The sequence below is a fragment of the Apium graveolens genome, chromosome 3 (genome assembly GCF_009905375.1).
Source record: "Apium graveolens cultivar Ventura chromosome 3, ASM990537v1, whole genome shotgun sequence".
Lineage (NCBI taxonomy): Eukaryota > Viridiplantae > Streptophyta > Magnoliopsida > Apiales > Apiaceae > Apium > Apium graveolens.
The window spans coordinates 259518218-259541783 of NC_133649.1; the positions used below are offsets into that span (position 1 = coordinate 259518218).

The 23566-nt window shown below is 30.9% G+C and overlaps 1 protein-coding gene across 1 annotated transcript; it reads right to left on the reverse strand.

The window, feature by feature from the left end:
- Positions 1-1196: 1196 nt before the first annotated feature.
- On the reverse strand, positions 1197-22982 carry LOC141713263 (cycloartenol Synthase-like). The gene is made up of 19 exons (XM_074516591.1): positions 22875-22982; positions 22491-22701; positions 20860-21045; positions 20624-20713; positions 20271-20465; positions 20094-20178; positions 19516-19682; positions 18445-18633; positions 18140-18253; positions 17412-17534; positions 17100-17222; positions 16777-16875; positions 16227-16283; positions 3022-3068; positions 2760-2903; positions 2465-2642; positions 2079-2159; positions 1561-1644; positions 1197-1430 (listed from the first exon to the last, which is right to left on the reverse strand). Exons 2-19 carry the CDS (start codon positions 22686-22688, stop codon positions 1320-1322), a joined length of 2271 nt encoding a protein of 756 aa, XP_074372692.1. The 5' UTR covers positions 22689-22701; positions 22875-22982; the 3' UTR covers positions 1197-1319.
- Positions 22983-23566: the final 584 nt, after the last annotated feature.

The following is a 23566-nucleotide window of genomic DNA, read 5'->3' on the forward strand; positions in this document are numbered from 1 at the left end:
ACCCGTAAATCAAACCTCTAAACCTTATAATATTTGACATGTTATATTATTACTTTGAGAATTTCTTCAATGATCAATTAAATGCACATATTTATAATACTATACATAATTTTTGTGATACCAAGATAATATATGTACAAAATTTAAATTTAGTTTACAACTTACAGAATATTTGATGATGAAACTAAGATAAATTAAGTCTCTAAGACATCCTTCATACTTCCGACTATATTTATTAATAATTCCACATGTCAATTCGGGTCGAACAATAATTTGATTAACTTTAAAACTTTTTTTTTAATATTTATCACATTTTTCCATATTACTATACTGATAAAAAAATTAGCATTTTGAATAAAATCTAAATTCTAATAAATTATAGTGTCTAAATTTAGTTTAAGAAAAAAATAATGAATTTACTTTAAACATTTCTATAATTTTTCATAATTTTAAAATATAATTAATATATATTTTAACAAAATTTTAAATCTACATATGACCAAAAACGGTGGTTTCAACAAAAATGACTGCACAAGGTCACTTGTACTGAAGTGACTGGTGACGGTCATTCATTAAAAGTGACAAAAATCGGTCATCTTTATTTCTACTTTGCGACCATTGACGGTCATTTCTAACTACGGTCGAAACTGTCCGGTCACAAATATTTTTTGGTCAAAGGGCTTGGCGAGTTGACTTTATATTTGACCACTAACGGTCATTTTTCGTGACGGTCACTTTTAACCGGTCACTTTTAGTCCAATTTTCTAGTAGTGGTGGTAATTTTTGTTTCCCAACATTTTTCACTTAGCATTTTCTATTCGTCTTTCTAATGTGTGCCCAAAAACACACAATAAGCATCAACTCCCATGAGTTTGGTGCATTTTAATTGGTGGAGTTGTTATAAATGCAGGGGGTCCATCAATATTTATGATTAGAGGACCAATCAAAATGCTTCAAACTCATGAGAGTTAGTGCTTATTGTGTTCTCTTGGAGACACATTAGAAAAATCGTTTTCTATTATTTTTTATCGGTAGAAAATGACTTTGGGCCATTTAATACAGAATTGGGGATAAAAAGTTAATTGTGTTTCTTGTAGCGCTAGTTAACCAACTTTCCACATCTTGGAGAGATGAAAATGGTACATGAACGAATTTCTTATTCAAATTCCAATCGACTTTTAGTTACATTTTATTGAATTGAAGAAACAAATCCATAATAACTCCTGCATGGAGCACCATTAAGACACATGACCAGATAACATAATAGTTTGTCTTCAGATATTAACAAAAATAATTACACAAGGCATCAATATAACTCATTAACAACCCCGAAGAACCCGACATCTGTATTCTCCAAGAGCCCATATAGGGAATATGTTTCTGTACGCTGCATAGGTGATCATGCAATTCTTGTTAAGCACTCCCATGAGCTGAATATTCCAAACAATGAAAAAGAGTGTTAGCACATCTATTTGCAGTTGGGTAACTGTTAAATTAAAAGTTCTACATCATCCTGTAAGAGGCCAAACAAAGAAGTGGAAAGCGGAGACAAGATAAGACCTCTTGTGGAAAATCTCCATCATCCATTTGAGAATTAATCATAAATTTTGCTGCACGGTGCAATGGATTAGCGTCTCTTTCCGCCTGATAAAAAGAAAACCCGAGTTTTTCTAACGTAGTGAAATTATATAACAACAATGCACTAAAAACTTAATACTAAGCACCATCAGTCAGGTTTCAAGTCTTGTCCAAGACAAAATAGGTGTGCCACCAAATGCAGTGCAGTGTAAATTAAATAAACTACGAAAGAGCGTAATATGCTAATATATATGATGATGTAAATGCAAGTGTGCACAAGCCCCATGGGCTACGCATACCCATAATCTTTATCCAACACAATAAAGAATGTTAAAAACACTTTACACAAACTTCTTGTCTACGGATCCTTTCAGGAGATATGTATGATCAATACTAATGATAACATGAATTAGAATAATTCACTATTTCTGATGGTCCCAGTCCTCGTAAAAATCTTTTTAGCATTGAAATTTAACAAGTACAATGAGTTTGATATTTACCTGTCCAGCATCTATGAGTGCCAGCATAGCCCATCCAGTACTCGTTACGTGAGAGCGGTTGTCCTCAAGATTTGTATACACCTGCAACAACAAAAGTAAATGTAATATTTCAGACGAGGGAATAATAAAAGAGAAATAAGCCCTATTCGAAGTTCAAAAGCAAAATAATATCACAACATTTATTATGCTCAATCTTGGAGAATTTAGGCTGCGTGCATGTGTATCTGTTTAGTATGTTCTTGTATTAATATGTGAATGATTTCTGTTTATGAACACGCTTGTGTCTTCACTCCTGGAAAAACAGCAGCAAAGATGGACTAGATACAGTATCAACTTGACATTGTTCAGATATGTAGCAAAGGAACGTGTAACTTAATATACTTGACCTTGTTCAAAATGGAAAGGTAACTCTCTCCCCAACCACCAGAAGCAACTTGCTTAGACAACAGAAAATCACAAGCCTTGCGAATGCTAGAGCAACTAGCGAAGCTCCTACCTGCAGCTATTAATCCTTTTATACCGAACCATGTGCCATAGGTAAAGCAGACTGCCCAAGAACCATACCTAGTAGGGAAATAAATGAAATTAGCGAATTTAAAAGAAGGACTTACACAAGCATAAAATATAGCCTATAGATAATGTTAAGTGCAGAAGGCCAAAATGTAAGAAGTGCGGAAAAACCATGAGCCATCCGATTCTTGTTTTTTTTCAATGAATGAAGCAGCCTTTTCTATACAAAGCTTAATTTCTTCTTGACGGTGCCCGGGATATAATTTCATGAACGTCGACAAAGCTTCTATTGCCACTGATGTACATTCAAGATAACTGCATAGCGAAGGCACTTTGCAATTAAAAATAAAAATAAAAAAGTATAATAAAAATAAATAAGTATTAATTTTGATGAAATCTTTCTTATAAATAATTTTCTAGTTCCGAATCTTACGGGTAGTCAACGGAGTTGTCGCCAAATAACTCAGAAGGGTTAATTAGCTGACAAATGAAAAATAAAAGTTCAGAATTCAGATTAATGGAAGTACAATGTTAAATTTAAATCTTAACTTTTATAACTTTGGCAAACACAACAATGTTGAACAACAGAGAAGAAATATCCATTCAACATTAAACCCACAATAAGGAGATTCTATTGCTCATTAAGGAACCTGCAAATCACTACAAGAAAACAAGACTAAATACAACCGCACAAATACAACCGACATCAAATTCAACCGTTTTCGGTTGAAATTAAGGACGCGGCTAAATACAACCGCATTCGATCGTATTTACGCGGTCGAATTTAGTATTAGTTACAACCGAATACATACAACCGTATTTTTATACAACCGTATACGGTTGAGTTTTAGACGTGCTCCTAAATTCAACCGCATTCAGTTGAATTTAGCCTTACTAATTACAACCGAATAAATACAACCATATTTATATGCAACCCCACATGGTTGACTTTAGCCGTGCTCCTAAATTCAACCGCATTCGGTCGAATTTAGCCTTGCCAAAAAATGGAGGGATTTTCCCGCCAACGAATTTTGTACTAAATTTAACCGATTTCGGTCAAATTATTTTTAAAAAGGGCGGAAAATTACTGGTCAAACTACTCTTTAACTATTAAAAAGGCAAACCAAATATATTTATTTTTTTCTAAAATTTTTGTCATATCACTAAAATATACAGTTCTTGACATCTGTACGGTTGGATCATTCATTAATATTTTTAAAAATATCGATTCATCAATATGGGATTAAACACTAGTTAGAATTACGGGTCAAATTACTAGTTGAATCTTAAAAAAGCAAACCAAATATATTTTTTTTTTCAAAAAATTTGTCATATCACTAAAATATACTGATCTTGACATCCGTACGGTAGGGTCATTCATTAATATTTTTAAAAATATCGAATCATCAATATGGGATTAAACACTACTTAAAAGTACGGGTCAAATTACTAGTTGACTGTTAAAAAAGCAAATTAAACAAATTACTAGTTGACTGTTAAAAAAGCAAATTAAATATATTTATTTTTTTCAAAATATTTTATCATATCACTAAAATATACTAATCTTGACATCCGTACGGTTGGATCATTCATTAATATTTTTAAAAATATCGAAACATCAATATGAGATTAAACACTAGTTAGAAGTACCGGTCAAACTACTCTTTGACTATTAAAAAGGCAAACCAAATATATTTATTTTTTTCTAAAATATTTGTCATACCACTAAAATATACAGATCTTGACATCCGTATGGTTGGATCATTCATTCATATTTTTAAAAATATTGAATCATCAATATTGGGATTAAACACTAGTTAGAAGTACGGGTCAAATTACTAGTTGATTGTTAAAAAAACAAACCAAATATATTTATTTTTTTCAAAAAAATTTGTCATATCACTAAAATATACTGATCTTGACATCCGTACGGTTGGATCATTCATTAATATTTTTAAAAATATCGAAACATTAATATGAGATTAAACACTAGTTAAAAGTACTGGTCAAACTACTCTTTGACTATTAAAAAGACAAACCAAATATATTTATTTTTTTCTAAAATTTTTGTCATATGACTAAACTATACAGATCTTGACATCCGTACGGTTGGATCATTCATTAATATTTTTAAAAATTACAAATCATCAATATGACATTAAACACTAGTTAGAAGTACGGGTCAAATTACTAGTTGACTGTTAAAAAAGCAAATCAAATATTTTTACTTTTTTCTAAAATTTTTGTCATATCACTAAAATATACTGATCTTGACATCCGTACGATTGGATCATTCATTAATATTTTTAAAAATATCGAAACATTAATATGAGATTAAACACTAGTTAGGAGTACTCGTCAAACTACTCTCTGACTATTAAAAAGGCAAACCAAATATATTTATTGTTTTCTAAATTTTTTGTCATATCACTGAAATATACTAGATCTTGACATCTATACGGTTGGATCATTCATTAATATTTTTAAAAATTACGAATCATCAATATGGGATTAAACACTAGTTAGAAGTACTGGTCAAATTACTAGTTGACTGTTAAAAAAGCAAACCAGATATATTTATTTTTTTCAAAACATTTTTTCATATCACTAAAATATACTGATCTTGACATCCGTATGGTTGAATCATTCATTAATATTTTTAAAAATATCGAAACATCAATATGAGATTAAACACTAGTCAGAAGTACTAGTCAAACTACTCTTTGACTATTAAAAAGGCAAACCAAATATATTTAATTTTTTCTAAAATTTTTGTCTTATGACTAAAATATACAGATCTTGACATCCGTACGGTTGGATCATTCATTAATAATTTTAAAAATATCGAATCATCAATATGGGATTAAACACTAGTTAGAAGTACAGGTCAAATTACTAGTTGACTGTTAAAAAAGCAAACCAAATATATTTATTTTTTTCAAACAAATTTGTCATATCACTAAAGTATATTGATTTTGACATCCGTACGGTTGGATCATTCATTAATATTTTTAAAAATATCGAAACATCAATATGAGATTAAACACTAGTTAGAAGTACGGGTCAAACTACTCTTTGACTATTAAAAAGGCAAACCAAATATATTTATTTTTTTCTAAATTTTTTGTCATATGACTAAATTATACAGATCTTGACATCCGTACGGTTGGATCATTCATTAATAGTTTTATTAAATTATGAATCATCAATATGGGATTAAATACTCGTTAGAAGTAGGGGTCAAATTACTAGTTGACTGTAAAAAACCAAACCAAATATATTTATTTATTTCTAAAATTTTTGTCATATCACTAAAATATACTGATCTTGACATCCGTACGGTTGGATCATTCATTAATATTTTTAAAAATATCGAAACATTAATACGAGATTAAACACTAGTTAAAAGTACTGGTCAAACTACTCTTTGACTATTAAAAAGGCAAACCAAATATATTTATTTTTTTCTAAAATTTTTGTCATATGACTAAAATATACAGATCTTGACATCCGTACGGTTGGATCATTCATTAATATTTTTAAAAATATCGAATCATCAATATGGGATTAAACACTAGTTAGAAGTACGGGTCAAATTACTAGTTGACTGTTAAAAAAGCAAACCAAATATATTTATTTTTTTCAAAAAAATTTGTCATATCACTAAAGTATATTGATTTTGACATCCGTACGGTTGGATCATTCATTAATATTTTTAAAAATATCGAAACATCAAGATGAGATTAAACACTAGTTAGAAGTACTGGTCAAACTACTCTTTGACTATTAAAAAGGCAAACCAAATATATTTATTTTTTTCTAAATTTTTTGTCATATGACTAAATTATACAGATCTTGACATCCGTACGGTTGGATCATTCATTAATATTTTTAAAAATTATGAATCATCAATATGGGATTAAACACTAGTTAGAAGTACGAGTCAAATTACTAGTTGACTGTAAAAAACCAAACCATATATATTTATTTATTTCTAAAAATTTTGTCATATCACTAAAGTATATTGATTTTGACATCCGTACGGTTGGATCATTCATTAATTTATTTGGTTTGCCTTTTTAATAGTCAAAGAATAGTTTGACCAGTACTTCTAATATATTCACTAAAATGTATAAATCTTGATATTTTAGTGATATGATAATTTTTTTTTGAAAAGATAAAAGTATTAGTCATTAGATATCATTTATTTTAACAAATAAAGTATAATTAAACATAATTCTAAATTTCACCGCACATTCTTTTAATTGAATTTATCATAAAATTGATAAAAATTATAATTTCAATTATTTTATTATAATAATGAGTTGTTAAAATGAATTATAAAATTAAAATATTTTAAGAAAAAATTTAATATTACAATACTTTTTATAAAATTTATCCGTATTTTAATTTTCATAACAAAAAAACGCAATATATGAACTGAATTTATAAATTAACACTCCTAAATTCAGATTGCGGTCGTATTTAGCTTGACACGTCAGCAATCCGCGTGATGTAGATCCAACGTACCAAATTTAAGTATCAAAAGATAATCCAACGGTGAGTATTATATTTTATAAATAAACTAAAAAACCATATTTTTCTAACTTAAAACCCTACGGCCCTAACCTCCCCTGTTGCCGCCGTCCACTCTCCCCCGCTCTCCATCTTTTCTCAAACCCTTCAAACGCCTTCTTCATCCTCATCAAATCACAACAAACACATACACGAATAATTATACACACAAATGGAAAATGTTTATTACTACAAACCAACATTTCTTCTATGTACCATCTGTAGGCACCCAGGAAGTTGTAATTCAATTGAGTTGGGTCGTAAGCTTTATGGGTGTTTGCGTTTGTTGGGTGATGTCGATCCGTTTATTGAGACTAAATTGGTTGGTATGTTTGTAAATTGTGGGTTTATTGATGATGCACGCAAGGTATTTGATGAATTGCGTGAGAGTGATTTGTTTACTTGGCCTGCTATGATTGGTAGGGTTTCGAGGGAGAAAAGGTGGGGTGAAGTTTTGGAGCTTTTTTGTGAGATGATGGAGTAGGGTGTTGTTCTGGATGAGTTTTTGTTTGTGAAGATTTTGGATGCGTGTGGGAATTGTGGGGATTTGAGGACGACGAAGGTGATGCATTCGAGAGTGGTGAAATGTGGGATGGATTTTGGATGTTCAGTTTAATAATACGATGTTGGCTGCGTATGGAAAGTGTGGGGTGTATAGGAGGAAGGGTGAAGTTAAGGAGGGGCATAGGTTGTTTGGGATGATGTATAGTGGGTTTAGTTAAGGAAGTTAAGGGGGATGTGGTTTGGGGGGAAATTGGGAATGAAGTGTCACCGAATGAGATGGTGGTGGATGGAGTGAAAAAGGAGGAAATGGAGAGGAATTTAAGTTTGAGTTACTGAGGTGAAGAAGAAGCCACTGAAAAGAAAATAGTAAATGAACGATGGCGGTGATTGAAGCTCACCGGAATCTGAAAATTTTCCGGTGAGATTTTTTTTTAAATCTGGTGCTCGTTAATTCGACCGCATTCGGTCGAATTTAGAACAATGTTTTCAACAGTATACAGTCGAATTTATAGTTTAGGCGGACTTTTTAAATTTTTTCAAAAATTCAATTTTTTGGGCGGGATTTTCAAATTTTAGGTGAAAAACAAATTTGACCGCTTTCGGTCGAATTTAAGTGGTCGTATTTAGCCGCTCCTATACTAAATACAACTGGTCTACTAAATATGACTCGAGCATTTACTACCAGGCCAAAAAACGGTTGTATTAAATACAACCGGATCCGGTTGTATTTAACTAAATACAACCGTTTTTTGGGCGGTTGTATTTAGCCGTTTTTTTTGTAGTGAATCTCATAAAATCTGTTTAACATGTTAATGTTAATATATATATATATATATATATATATATATAGGAGGCTACTCCAATAGAAACCAATTTAGAATAAAAACTAGAAACCAAATATTTTTTTAAGAAAACTAATTCGAAATATAACACATATGGTATGCAATGTAGAAAAATATAGTGAAATTAGATTTAAAAAAAAAACTTACGATTTGACGGGAAAAATTAAATTAAAAACGGAGGGGAAAAGCTTTTGATGGGGTGATTTAGGGGGACTATTAGATTAGGTAGATCTAATGTCTTGTATTAGTTCCTAGTTTCTATTCTATTTTAATTTTAGTTTGTATTTGATCATTCCCCTATATATATATTGTACTAACTTAAAACCCCGTGCACGGGCTTTGTATAATTTTATTAATTTATTTTATGTAAAAAAATTATTTTTGTTGAATTCTTGAATTTGTTCGTTTAAACTTTTACATAATGTGATTTTATGATTAATATATTAATATTTGTATATGTTTATTATTTTTAATTAGAGATATTTATAAAATATTATATAACTGATCGAACAATATAGTTTTATTGATTAAAAGTTAAATTTTAGTTTAGATGATACATATTATGCTTCGTCTTATATTAATTTTATTTTATCGCGGATCAATAATAGTTTACATTATTGTATTTTAACCTAAAACATGTTACATCGACCAAATTCAACTAAATATTTTTAGTTTGATATAATTTTTTAAGCCCGTATAATTTATTTTAACTCAGATTAATAATATATATGATTTTCTTAATTTACTTCATCAAATTTTATTTTTATTTTGATTTTATTTTAGTTTGAAACAATTATATAATATTTTTTAGCCTGGATGAATTGTTTATGTTATTCAGTTTCAACCCCGTTCAATAGTATATTTTTTAGTCGAATCAGTAATATTTATAATTTTTTCTTAATTCGAGATATATTAATATATACCTTAATTTGAATTAGAATTTAAATTGGTAAAAAAAATTAACTTGAACATCGATTAAAATAATATAAAGTTCGATACGAATAAGAATCTAAATTGATAGTGGAAGTTGACTTTAATATTAAATATAATTAGAATGACCGACTAACCGACTACCAAATTTTTTATGTTTCGTCCATCATAATATAGTATAGATAGTATAGATTTTATAGTTTATTAAATATTAATTAACTGGGTTGTTATAATAAAGAATATTTTAGGATTTAATTTAGTTAAAATTATATTAGGATAGTAAGTTGACTTAATATTAATTAAAATAATATAGATCTTAATATTAATTAGAATTTAAAATTGTTAAAAAAAATTGACTTAAATAAATATCAATTCAAATAATATAGATTTAAATATGAATTAATATTTAAATTAGTAGAGTAAGTTGATTCCAAAATCAGTTAGAATTAGAATTGGTCGTCCGACCAACCAAGTTTTTAATGTTCATCTATTATAATATAATATAATATATATTACTTTGATGAATAAAGTGTTTTAGTCAAGAGAAATATAAAAAGTAACGATGTTTTAGTTGAAAAAAGGTAATTTATATTTTAATGAAAAAGAAAATGGGCTAGTTATTTAAATTGTTCATATTATTAAAAAATTATTGAAAACCAAAATTTTTAGTGTGTCAACTTTTATAATATATTAGAAAATTTCTAAAATCTAAATAAATGCAAGTGTATGGGACATAAATTTTTTATTTTACATATTATAGCTTTGGCCATGATTATGATAAAAAAAACCAAGTCAAATTGACTTTGACCTAATCAATTTGACTAAATTTTGACCGAAATTTATTAATATTTTATAATTAAACAAAATAAAAAAAATTACATCACTGTTCTACTTTAATATATAACTTTTAGTTTTTTAAAATAATATAAGAATATTATTTAAATTTTGGTCAAAAATTGGTCAATTTGACTTTTATAAAAGGAAATTTGACAATTAAAATGAGATGCAGGGAATAATTTTTATTGAGAGGTTGAAAGTAATTAGAAAATCTCGTTAACTGAATTAACCATTACCATAAATTTACTTTCTAGGATTATTACTGTTTGATTAGGTAGTCTTGGAAAAGAAAGTTAGTTCACATATGTAATTATTATATGCATAATGTATTGCAGATAAAAAAAATCCCTAATTTGTATCGAATACCCATCACCTTTAAATTCAATTTTAATTTTTAATAGTTAAAATAGAAAAACTTTTTTTCATTGTCGACAAAACAAATTTATAGATAATTGTGTAAAAGACAATATATGTTTATATGTTTAGTATACAATTGACACAAATTCCTTCATTCTAGTTCTGGAATCTTGTAGTTCAAATATTTTTATAGAATTCATAATTAGGTCCCAACTGAAGCTAGGGTATGAGATCCTTATATATTACCTGGCTTTATTCTCCTTCAAGTTACATGCTTTTTAATTTGGTTCTTTATTAACCATGTCAATTAGTGATGAACTCGGAGAACAGGAGAACTAAGAGAATTGATCAGGTGATTGAGGCAGTGTGATCAGGTGATTGAGGCAGCGTTAGCGTCGGAGGAAAATTTTGTATAGCCAAACAATTGTTATATATGTATTTATTATATTAATTAAATTAATAAAAAAAGTAGAAATCGACTTCAATTTTATTAATTAGTTTATTATATTAATTAATAGGAGTATTTAAGTAATTTTAGCAAGTACCGACCGACCAACCGACTACCAAACTTTTAATGTTTCGTCTATTTAATATATATAGTAGAGATTAGAATATTTTCGGTATTTAGCTTATATTGACTATCTATATAAGTCTAGATATGTATTATAAATTTTATGTTGATTGTAATAAAGCTTTATATTCGCATTATATCTCTAAAATTAACATGGTATTAGTGATAGGTTTCGAGTGATTTGAATATCAAAATTAGGGATGATCGTGGAAGTTTAGTCGAATCGTTAAATAGATAGAGTTATGTTGCAAAAAAAAAAATTCTTTAAAATCCGCAAGAAATTTTCTGCCTAGATCAGCCAACTTCTTTTTGCGATTCCCGAAGTTTCAACCTTTAAATCATACTGAAATTTTAGCCACATATTCTCTGCATTAGTATCTAAATTTTGAACGATGGAGATCATATTTGGAGTTCCAGAAATTAATTTTTTTAAGGTTCCAACAGTTTATGATTTACTTTTAGTTCATTCTTTCAATCGTTGTTGATCTTTTAATTTGGGTTATTTGATTGATTGGTTTTTGTAGTACTCGGTTATCGGGATGTTACATTTGTAGTAATTGGTTTATCTTTTTGAGATTTGATATTAGTTTTGGATTTGATTTTGGATTGAAATTGGTTATTTTGAGTTTGGATTTGATTTTGAGTTTGGTTTTTTGATAGGATTTGATATAGTTTGGCAATTAAATTTGGCTACAGTTTGAATTTGGTGTTGAATTTGGATTCGATTTTGTTTTTTATTTGATTTAAGTTTAGTTTCAGCAATATCTTGACATATATGTCTCATTGTCAACAGGTCTTTTTTCAACATGGTACTTCAAGTAAATATCAATCTTTATGGATTATGGATTCAGGTGCATCTCATCATATGTCTCCTCATTGATCATGTTTCGTTTCTTTTTCTGATGATTCATGTTTATCCAACATGACAGCTGATGTCATTCTTATGCCGTTACGAGGTGTTGGTCTGTAGTTACTCTAACGGTGTCTCTCTTTGATATTTGTTATATTCCGGATCTCAAGTTAAATCTTGTTTCGGTTAGTCAATTATGTGAATCTGGTTACTTGGTTTCTTTTTCTTCTACTACTTGTTGTGTTATGGATCCGAGATCTCAAAAGATAATTGGGAAAGGTCATATGCAGGGAGGACTTTATGTTTTGGATGAACTCAATGTATTTGTAGTGGGAACTCCTAGTATTTATTTATCCTCTTTTCGTTTGAGTGATTTATCTTCTGAATTCTACCTATGGCATGCTCGTTTAAGTCATGTTTCTCAATCTCGTTAACAGTTTTTAGTTTCAACAGGAGCCTTGGAATAACTAAAAGCTCATGATATTTCTGATTGTAGCAGTTATAAATTAGCGAAATTTTTTATTTTACCCACAAAAGAAGGATCTAGATATTATGTTTCGTTTATTAAAAATTTCACTGGTTATACGTGTATTTATCTTATGAAACGTATGTCTGTTTTTTTTGGATATTTTTAAAAAATTTAGAGCTCATATAGAAACTCAATATAAAGCTGTGATTAAATATTTTCATTGTGATTTGGGATGTGAATACAGCTCCAACTCTTTTTGTCGCTTGCTTGCTTCTGATGGGACTATACATCAAACCTCATGTACAGACACTCCTCAACGGACCGGTGTTGCTGAAAGAAAACATTGTCATCTTGTTAAAATAACTCACTCATTTTTTTGTCGGCTGATATTCCAAGTATATTTTGGGGTGAAACATTTCTTATTGCTATTTATCTGATTAACTGAATTCCAACTGCTTAAAATTCTGGTTTGTCTCCTTTTGAGAAATTATATGATGAAGTGCCTGATTATGTTTCTTTGCGTTTCTTTGGTTGTACCTACTTTATTCTCAAACCTCAAGTTGAGCATAGTAAATTGTTTGTTAAGTCTTCTTTATGTGTATTTTTGGGCTACGGTATTACCCAGAAAGGATATCGTTGTTTTGACCCAATTACTAGAAAATTATATATTTCTCGGCATGTTTACTTTTTGGAGTATATTTCGTTTTTCTCTGTTCCTGCTAGTTCACATCATATGACACAGGAATGGCTTATTCGTATTGATACTTTTGACACGAACATTGAGGATGTTTCAACCACAAATTTTAATACTTAAGTTCCGGAGACATCTACATCTCAAACTCCCACATCTCCACCGACTTCTACATCTACATCTCAGACTCCAACATCACCACCTGATTCCACAACCAGTCAATCATCACAAGATATTTTGAATTCTCCTATCACTCAATCGTCTACCAAAATTTCGTCAGTTAGGCAGTCTACTTGTATACGTTAGTCCACCCAACTACCTGATTTTACTTATTTATTTTATTCTCCATTCGTTGCTTCATTCATTACTTCTGTTCACCATTTTTCTTAGCCTCCATCATATAGAAAGGCTGTTCATGATCCTCTATGGCAGAATGCTATGGCCGAGGAACTTACTGATTTACATCAAACTCATTATGGGATTTAGTTCCATTACCGCCAGAAAAACATGCAATTGGTTGTCGTTGGGTACATAAAATTAAGACAAAATCAGATAGATTTGTTAAGCGTTATAAGGCTCGACTTGTTTCTAAAGGTTACTCTCAAGAGTATGACTTGGACTTTAAAGTGACTTTTGTGCCTGTTGCAAATATGACGACTGTTCGTACTTAGATTGCAGTGGCTTCTACTTGCAAGTGAAAAATATGTCAGATGGATGTTAAGAATGCATTCTTATATGATGATCTTCACGAGGAAGTGTGTAGACACCTCTTCCCGGTCTTCCACATCAACCAGGTTATGTCTATAGACTTCATAAATCTGTTTATAGTCTTCGTCAATCATCTTATTGTTGGTTTGAGAAGTTTTCTACTATACTTTATTCACTTAGTTTTCGTCCTAGTAATCATGATTATGCTTTTTTTGTACAATCTACGAGTGGTAGTCGTATCTTATTGTCTTAATATGTTGATGATATAATTATTACTGGCGATGATTGTGATATTATTGAGTCATTGAAACATGAGTTGGCTCTTTGTTTTTCTATGAAAGATTTGGGTTTTCTAAAATACTTTTTGGGAATTGAAGTTGCTAGCTCATCAAAGGGGTATCTTTTGTGTCAATCTAAGTACATTACTGATTTGTTTGACCGTGCACGTCTTACTGATAACAAGACTGTGAAAACTTCTTTAGAGATGAATGTTAGATATTCTCTATCTGATGATCTTCCCCTAGCAGATCCTGCTTTATATCGCAAGATTGTTGGTAGTCTTGCTTATCTCACTATTACTCGTCCGGATATTGCACATGTTGTTCATATTGTTGGTCAATTTGTCACTTTTCTTACTACCGTATATTGAGCTGTATTTATTCGTATCCTCAGATATCTTCATGGGACACAGTTTAAGAGTCTTCTATTTCCTTTTAACTCATCTTTAGAGTTGCGTGCTTATAGTGATGTTGATTGGGCTGGTAATCTCGAGGATCGTAAATCGATAACAATTTTTTATTTTTCTTGGCGATGCTCTTATTTCATGGAAGAATAAGAACAAGATGTTGTTTCGAGATTATTTTCAGAAGTTGAGTATCGGGTCATAGCTTCCACTACTTAAGAGATTGTTTGGTTACGTCATTTACTTACAGATTTGGGTGTTACCCTTCCTAGTTCTACTCTGTTATATTGTGATGATAAGAGTGCAATTCATATTGCACGTAATTCGGTATTTCATGAGCGCAATAAACATATTGAGATTGATTGTCATCTAATTTGCAATCTTATTTGCCATCATCTGCTGCAAGGCTCCATCTCATTGCCTTTTGTTCCCTCTTCACTTCATATTACTGATATTTTTACAAAGGCTGACTCTATTTCGCGATTTCGTTTCTTGCTGACAAACTCTCAATGTTAATTGTTGCAGTGAGTTTGAGGGGTGTTAGAATATATATAGAGAGTCTTACTCCAATATAAACTAATTTAAAATATAAACTACAAACTGCACCACACTCAATTTAAATATATCCTCCCACACACAACTTCACCTAATTCCTTCCATTTTTAATTGAATTTTTCCAGTCAATTGATGAACCTTTTTTAAAATCTAACTTCATTATATTTTTCTACATCCTCCAACAATCAATATTAATATCATATTTAATATATTTTGGTGATAAATTACTAATTATGTCTACGAGAATCACTAAAATATGTCGGTGCATGGAATAGTACTGATGTGAGCATACTGATTCAAGTAAACTTATATACTGATTTATCGCCAAAATATAGCAAATATGTTATGCAAATTATGAGTGGGAGATGGAGAAAAATACGGTGAAGTTATTTTTTAAAAAAATTAACCGATTAACTTGAAAAGTAAAATTAAAAACAAGGAGAAAGTATATACATGAATACATAGTGCATATGGGGAGAGAGAGAATGATTAAATATGTGGTTGTTATTGATTTGTAATTTATATTTTAATATTAGTTTGTATTTGAGTATTTGCCTATATATATAAAGGTATTTTCGGTATTTAATTTATATTAACATTTTATATAAATCCAAACATATATTATAAATTTTATGTTGACTGTAATAAAATTTCATGTTCTTACTATATTTCTAAAGTTCTCAAACTTCTATTGATGTTTTAGTTAACATTCCCTAAAACATAAAAAACACACATTTGTGATCGTCTACTAAAATTTTAATATAAGACTATATAAAGGTCTCGTAGATTAGGTAATCCTAATATGTTGCAACTGAGTTCTACATGACATTAAAGTACACGAGGAATATCTGAAGACCGTCCTACGATATGCAGACTTGGCTGAAAGTGCTCAACTGTCCAGCTTGGTATTGAATTTTTTTTTTGGCACCAATGCATGTTTATTAATCAAATTATATTTTGAAGGTGCAAATCCGTGTGGGATTCTCCATCTGACACGGATACTAACTCACTGAGGTAAAATATTTAGTATCGATAACACAGAAACCATGCAAATGATAATGATATACCTCCATCCAACTATAAGATCTCATGAGTTCATATGTTCCATAGCCACCACCACTGTTCTGCATATATATAGCAATCAATTCACTAATCAGAAAGTTTATTAAAAATATTTAAACAAAAATGAGGAGTTAGCAAAAGTTTTAAGACAATGACACTTAGAAGATAAACTCTCAGTAGACAGTGAACTAATTGAAAACATAATAACATTATGTTCACAAGTTGCTGAACCCTTACAATGCAAGAAAAAAATGTGCAGATACTTTCTTTGAGAAATAGCACATAGTCAAAATAGCGTCTCTGATAATAGGTATAATAATTAGCAAAGTTTGGTTTTCCAGAATGGCTAGCCTGATATTCTTAATTATTTTTCCCTGAATGAATGTTTTTAGTATCCGTACTCAACAGATTTGGCATGTGTCGTGAAGTGACCATGAACAAAGAAAGATGATGCAATACTTATTTTATTATTATAAATTACCAAACAAAGCTTACATAGAGCCTTTAATATGTGATAAGTAAGATTATTATCCAGTAAGTTTGAACTCTAATCACCTGTAGAGAAAGAAGAACATTGACAGCATCGTACAGCCGCCCGGCATCTAGTGGTTCACCAACAAGCTCTGGTGTCAATTTTGATAGTAGAAGCGCAGCCTGAGAGATAAATTTTGTTATTTACAAAAAGAAGCATATCTACACTACTAATCTATGTTATACTCCTAAAGCCAAACTGGAGATACCTGTCGGTCGAATTTAACCTTGCTTCAGGAAACTAGCTAATTATTGTCAATGAGACTATGTAGTGTTTATTTTGAATGAGTAGTGTCATAACTATGCTAATGTAACTATATAAGGATAACTATTTAACTGGTGACCACCTTCAATCCTTCAGCAGTGCAATCTGCAAGAGACCATCCTTGATCTGCAGTGGAGAAAGGCCAAGCGCCTTTAGAAATATGACGATACCAGAAGTTAAGGTCACCAGGGCAGTCATCAACCACCTTGAAGACAATAACAGACAGGTCAAAGGTTTTTAAACGTGGATATTTCGCATGTAAATAACCAGGGCAGATCACCCTGAAGACCATAACAGACACGTCAAAGGTAATTTAAACGTGGGATATCTTGTATGTAAATAACTCAAAAAGTATTATATTGTGAAATTGTCGGAAGTCTAGAAATAAATTCACCTGTGAGTTCTTTATATACATGTGTGCTTTTCTGAGAGTTGAACCATATTCTTCGGTAAGTCCAGTCGATATAAATGCTTGAACAGCAAAAGAAGTATCCCATAATTGACTTCCATTATAACTCTGCAAAAAGACAGTAGACATGCCTAAAGCTATTCGACAGAACGATATGAATCTACGAACAAGGTTAGTTAGTTATGTGCACTCTGAAAGTTGGAGCACCACCAGTCCGCCACTATATCTTTAACGACTTGGCAAATCTAAACATATGTTAGCTTCAGTTGTATTGTACTATTGTCTAGTCGCTATCTGGGGCTCCTTGAGGCTCAAGTACATAAACTTTCACTAAAGAAAAAATAGGAAAAAAGAGATAAATTATGCTTTTGTTTCAGTTTTTGAATTTGGAATGGAACATTTAAAATATTTATTATTTTAAGTTATCAAATTTAAAAGATTTTTGGAAAAACTAATAATTAAAGTAGGTTAGTTGTTAAAAACACTACCGAGGTAGGTATCATCTATTCAGTTCCCCTCTTAAACAAACATTTGATATAAACTTCCTCTTTTAGATGAATTCAGATGTTCGATTCACGTGTCCTGACATTAAGATGCAAATGGCAAAAAATCTATTCTGTCACTCTTAACAAATAATCCTTGCTTAAAGTCGGTAAAAGTCATAGATAATCATTGAGTCGTGGGAGATGTAAAGTAAAAGCCAAGGTTAAAACCTGCATTTTCATGCCATCCTCAGCAAGCCATAGATAATCATAGAGTCGTGGGAGATGTAATCTGAAAGCCTCTGAATTTGGATCTTCAACCCAACAGCATAGCATGTTTAACACCTGGGTAACAACATATAGTTTTAGAAGAACTTTAGAGACTAGGTACTAGGTTGAAGCACCAACTATGCATTGTATTCATATTTTGCTAAAAGCTAATGCTGAGGTCACAAGTAACAAACATAGTCTAGAAATTCATATTACAAACTTGTCACAGACTATCAAATTCTGGAAAGTAAGACCAGTAAACTGACCTTGTTAACAGGCCCTATACAGATATACCGAGTATTCTCATCCTCATAATGTATGTGATCCATAACAGTGCGAAGAGACTTCTCTCTTAACTTTTTTCCAGGCCAACGTGTTAATAATGGTTCCACGACCTTATGCAGAGTTCCCCAAAGTATGTCCTGTATAAAAGGGCGTGGATAGAACAGATCTTCCTGCAGAAATACACTACTATTTTTATCCACTCAAGTCTGTTTGTAGATAGTTATGTTCCAACCTTGCTGGAAATAAGCAGACCAGAGCCGACCTTAACTTTCAGTATTAATTCTAGAATCTCTTATTGTATCTCAGTCGTATCTTCTCTGCTTTGTTGTAATTTCTTTCTAACAGTATGACTTGTTGGAAAAACTTTGTATTTTAGACTAAGATGTGAATCATTTTGAGCCTGTATATGAGCGAGACATAGTATGTGTTAGTGATATATATTTATTGGAACGTCTTCTCCTCTCCGAGAGGATTCCGGCGCATATTTATACTCTCAAAATGAGTAAAAGGTGAACGAGAACACCACTCTGTTATTTAATTTTTTCCGTTCTTGTCTCCTTATTTAATTTTGTTTCGTTCATTGTTTGTTTACACCACTCTGTTAATCACACACACGAACACGATTGTTGTTATAACTTAGTTATTCGCAGATTGTACAACATGACTCACTTAATTGACGTTAAATTATACTATATTACACTATGAGTTTCTTTTTCTCTCCTACTAGTTCTACTCAATTACCATCGTTTATTATTCTAGTTCTCTAATGTTCTTAAATAACAATAAAGTAATTATACAACTGTTGCAGTCACTTAAGAGTTCAAATTCGTACAATGAGATGGAAAAATTGCTGCTCCCTAGCTATGATCTTCATCTGAAAGTGAAACAGTATCTGCTGGCACAGATAAATTATGTTTTTCTGAAGGGGTTTGATTTTTAATATGGTAAATATTAGCAAACCTGGTAACATGGCTAATTGCAACATGAAACTGCGCCTGGTTATATTAGTAACTTACGGTGGCCACACTAGAATTCAAGTAGAATTTTCTGACCTTTGCGCATAAGTTGCGTGCTTGATTCCAATCTATTTCATGGTAAGGGACATTAAAAATCTCTTTTCTCAAAGCTAACACTGTTGATGAGATTGGACCAACAAACCTCCTCCCATATAAATATGACATCGGCAGAAGAACCATCCGACAGTGGCACCACATTCTTCCTGCAGAACAGGGGCAAAAGGAGGTTTCTTTAATTGCAAAGGAAAGTGTTATATTGTTCTTTGTTAAAGCTTATAACAATTACAAAACAACTTTAGATAAGTAGCTTTTAAAATTTTTATTTGAAAATAAGAAAGCGATTCAGTTCATAAAAATACTTGATGGAATTAAGAAAGCAATAGATCAAAATTCATGCCAGATAGGTGCCTACAGAAGTGTTGTTAAAATGTTCAATGACCTAGACATAGAAACAATAGATCAAAATTCAAGGCTGTATTGTTATAGTAAATAACGGGTTCTAGGTTCTATTATAATTTTGAGCAGATTTCACTTCTTCTAGAGAAAAGTGAACATATGATCTATGTGCTAAAAAACCAAAAATAAACTAAGCAAATTTTATTTTTTTTATTCACCTGGGTGAGCTGGTAGTTTATAAGGTAGCATCCATATCTCTGGTTGCAGAGGATTATTTCCGGACCAATCAAAGACACCCAGAATCTGTCACCATGACTCAAAATATAAGCAAATAAAATATGTGCTGCAGAAAAATAAGGCAAATCAGCCTATAACATTTAGTGGTAATGCTCAACTGAGAGCCATAATTTCCCCCATGATGAGACTGAAGTGGCACCACCGTGATCCAGAATCCATTGACGCCCTTTTTCCATTGCCCCTTGCCCGTCATTAGCTCCTTCACCAAGCAGCCTCAAACTGACATAGCTCAAAACAGAACCAAACATAGTATTTGGACCTTCAATGTGTAAACCCCAGCCACCATCACTGTTCTGAAATTAAGGAATACTAATAATATCGTAAATCTTTTTTCAAATAAAAGAGATAAGGTAAGTAGGAGCCAAAAGCATTACATCTAGACACAAACAATATCAACTACCTCGTAAAACATTAATAGACATGTCTAATTTCATCATACAAGTGTACTTGCCTGATGATTGTAGAGATACCGACAAATCTCACGTTTATGTTCTTTTGATAGGATTGCATTCAGTGCCCCAGTTATTGATAGAGTTATAACCTGATTGATTAGCAACTACTAAATATTGCTGCATATCATCAAAACTAACTGAACAATATAGATGTACTGAATTTCGAAATTATATCATCTGGTGTAAGAAGGTAGTTAAGAACGACAAGAAGAGTTGGCAGCGAATTTAAACTTACAAGACCAGGCATAAAAAACATAGGACCGCTGTTATCGCCTGCCCAGTGTCCGTCATGAGCCTGGAGAGTTGAATGAAAACTCAAAGCTCTTCTTAATGTTGCTGTTACTTTATCTTCTGATATATCTTCTGTATCCTTTACCTCGACTCGGGGTAAAACTAATCTATTTTTATTCTCATTTGCAAACTGCAAATAAGACGAAAGTGGTGTGAATCAGAATACTATAGCCACGTCAAGGCCTACAAGCATGCATTCATAATATTATTATGTACATAAAAGTAATATTATGGGTGCATATAATGAGCTTAAAGGCCTACATTAGTAGTCACTCTGTGTCTTTCAGGAGTGCAATTATATGCATGTTTTAGATCAGTCTTGAATTTTTAAAGTATTAGGTTCATTTAATATTTTACCCAAGTTTAATTCTTCCTATCTACAGAAAATGAGTGATAAACGTTGGTTGATGATGATAAAGTATGATTACAATTAGACCTTAGACCTGGCAATTTGGATAACCAGTTCGGTTTCGGATTGGATTTACTTTCGAATTATGATATATTTGAAGATAATTTGGTTCAAAGGTTTGATTAAACGATAATTCCCTAATTTTGATTATTACAAAAATAGACCAATAGTGTTATATATCTAATAAACTACTAAATTATTAAACTACTACTAAATATAGTATATTTATCCTACTAAACTACGAATACAACTTATCCTATTATTAAAAGATATAAATAATAGTGTTACATATCTGCTAAACTACTAAATTGTTAAACTAGTAGAAATAGTCTATTTATTCTAGTTTAACATAAATTGTTAAACTAGTAGAAATAGTCTATTTATTCTACTAAATTACGACCACATGTTATTCTATTATTTTTATTATAAATTTATAATCATTATATATTTATATAAATATTTTAAAAATATAATATAACTTGATAAATAAAAATTTAAAATAGTAGTGGAAACCCGTGCATCGCACGGATTTATGCTAGTTATATTAAAGACCAAACATTAAAAATTTGGTCGTTGGTGGTTATTGGTTATTGATCACCCAATTCAGAGTCGTCAGATCAATTCGATAAGAACCTTTAGATTTATTCTTAAAAATTAATTTTATTTAAGAGATATAAGGTTCGAATCGTGGTAGTAACATACTAAAATATAAAAAAAAATTAGTAATTTTAAGAGATATAAGATTCAAATCATGTCAGCAACATATTAAAATTAAAATTTATAATGATAAAAATAACCGTGCATCGCACGAGTTATATACTAATATATAAGTATAAGCAAGTCTGAGAATTATTAAAATATAAAAAAAAAATTAGTAATTTTTAAGAGCTATAAGATTCGAATCATGCCATCAATATATTAAAATTAAAATTTATAATGATAAAAACATAAACAAGTCTGAGAATTATGTTTATCTTGACGGCGGGAGACGCATAAATTTTCTGAAACAGCTCTATGTCAATGGAGATAAAAATAGATAGGACTATCAGAAAATTTTACTGAATGATGGTATAGTTTGGTATATAAACATTAATCAAATGCACAAGGAAACTTCATTAATTTTTGTGAAGCAGAGACTTAGTTAAATATAGAAATGCTAAATCAACCTGAAGGCGCATGAGGAGATCAGAACTGTGTTTTTTGGTTGAGCGATTATGACGAAAAGATTCTCGAACTTTCTCAATCTCAGCAAGTTCTTCAGGAGATCCAAGTTTGGGATCAAACTCCCAAATTTGGCGGCCTGAGTGATTGTTTAGAGTCCGAAGCCATGGGCTTTCCCCTTGTGCAACTTTAAGCTTCCACATCTTCACTCTGCCACTAAATTTAACTAGTATTATTCACTACTCATATACACATAAATAAATTACCGACTACAATAAATTAACACACATTTATTAATTGAAAGACCCCGCGCGCGCGCAAACACACAATCCATACATCATAATCACAAAGTAAATCGAGAAGACCAGTTTACTAATTGGAATTCATACCTGATAAAATTTAGTTGGAGGGAAGGTTAATGTTTATGCATTTTTAATTTTTTTATTTATAGACTACCAAATGACTTGTGAGCTTGTTGTAGCCTAGTAAAGACAAACACTAAACAATATAAGGATCAATAATCATGTGCCTATATCATCTCAATCTTAACAAATTGAACAGAGAATACGTTTTTTTTTTGTTTTATTATGTTAGAGATAATACTAATGTTCGTTTTTTGTTTTCCATTTCCATAAAAGAATATAGTTGCGTAACAGTTACCTGCCTTAGTAATAGTATCCAGCCAGCCGTACAAGGAGAATAATTTATATCTTGTTGCCGGGAAAGATGCTTTTGTCGTTCCCGGTCTTCCAAATTCTTATTGTTGCCATCATTCTGGCGAAGCATTTTAAGAGATGTTAGTGACCACTGGCCATTTTTTTATTATATTTAGCAACAAGAAAAGCTGAGAATCGTAAAACATACTTGATTGATATGTTTCAGGTCATTTAGCCAAGAAAGAGATGATGCCAGTTTAATGTTTTTTTTTTAATTATAAGTAGTGCTTTTTGCCGAATGGCAGATTTGAGATAATTGCCCCGCCTCAGCTGGTCGATGCCGCTAAGGATTAGAGCCTAATCACATATTGATAATGACTATGACATGACAGACTTTCCAAGATACTAATCACATGTTGGTGTTA

Coding starts and splice junctions, on each gene's coding strand:
- LOC141713263 (XM_074516591.1), bottom strand. CDS start 22,688: ATGTGGAAGCTTAAAGTTGCACAAGGGGAAAGCCCATGGCTTCGGACT. Junction 16,876..17,099: donor GCACTGCTGAAGGATTGAAG/GTGGTCACCAGT, acceptor TTTATCTCTCAG/GCTGCGCTTCTACTATCAAA. Junction 2,904..3,021: donor GACAACTCCGTTGACTACCC/GTAAGATTCGGA, acceptor TTCGCTATGCAG/TTATCTTGAATGTACATCAG.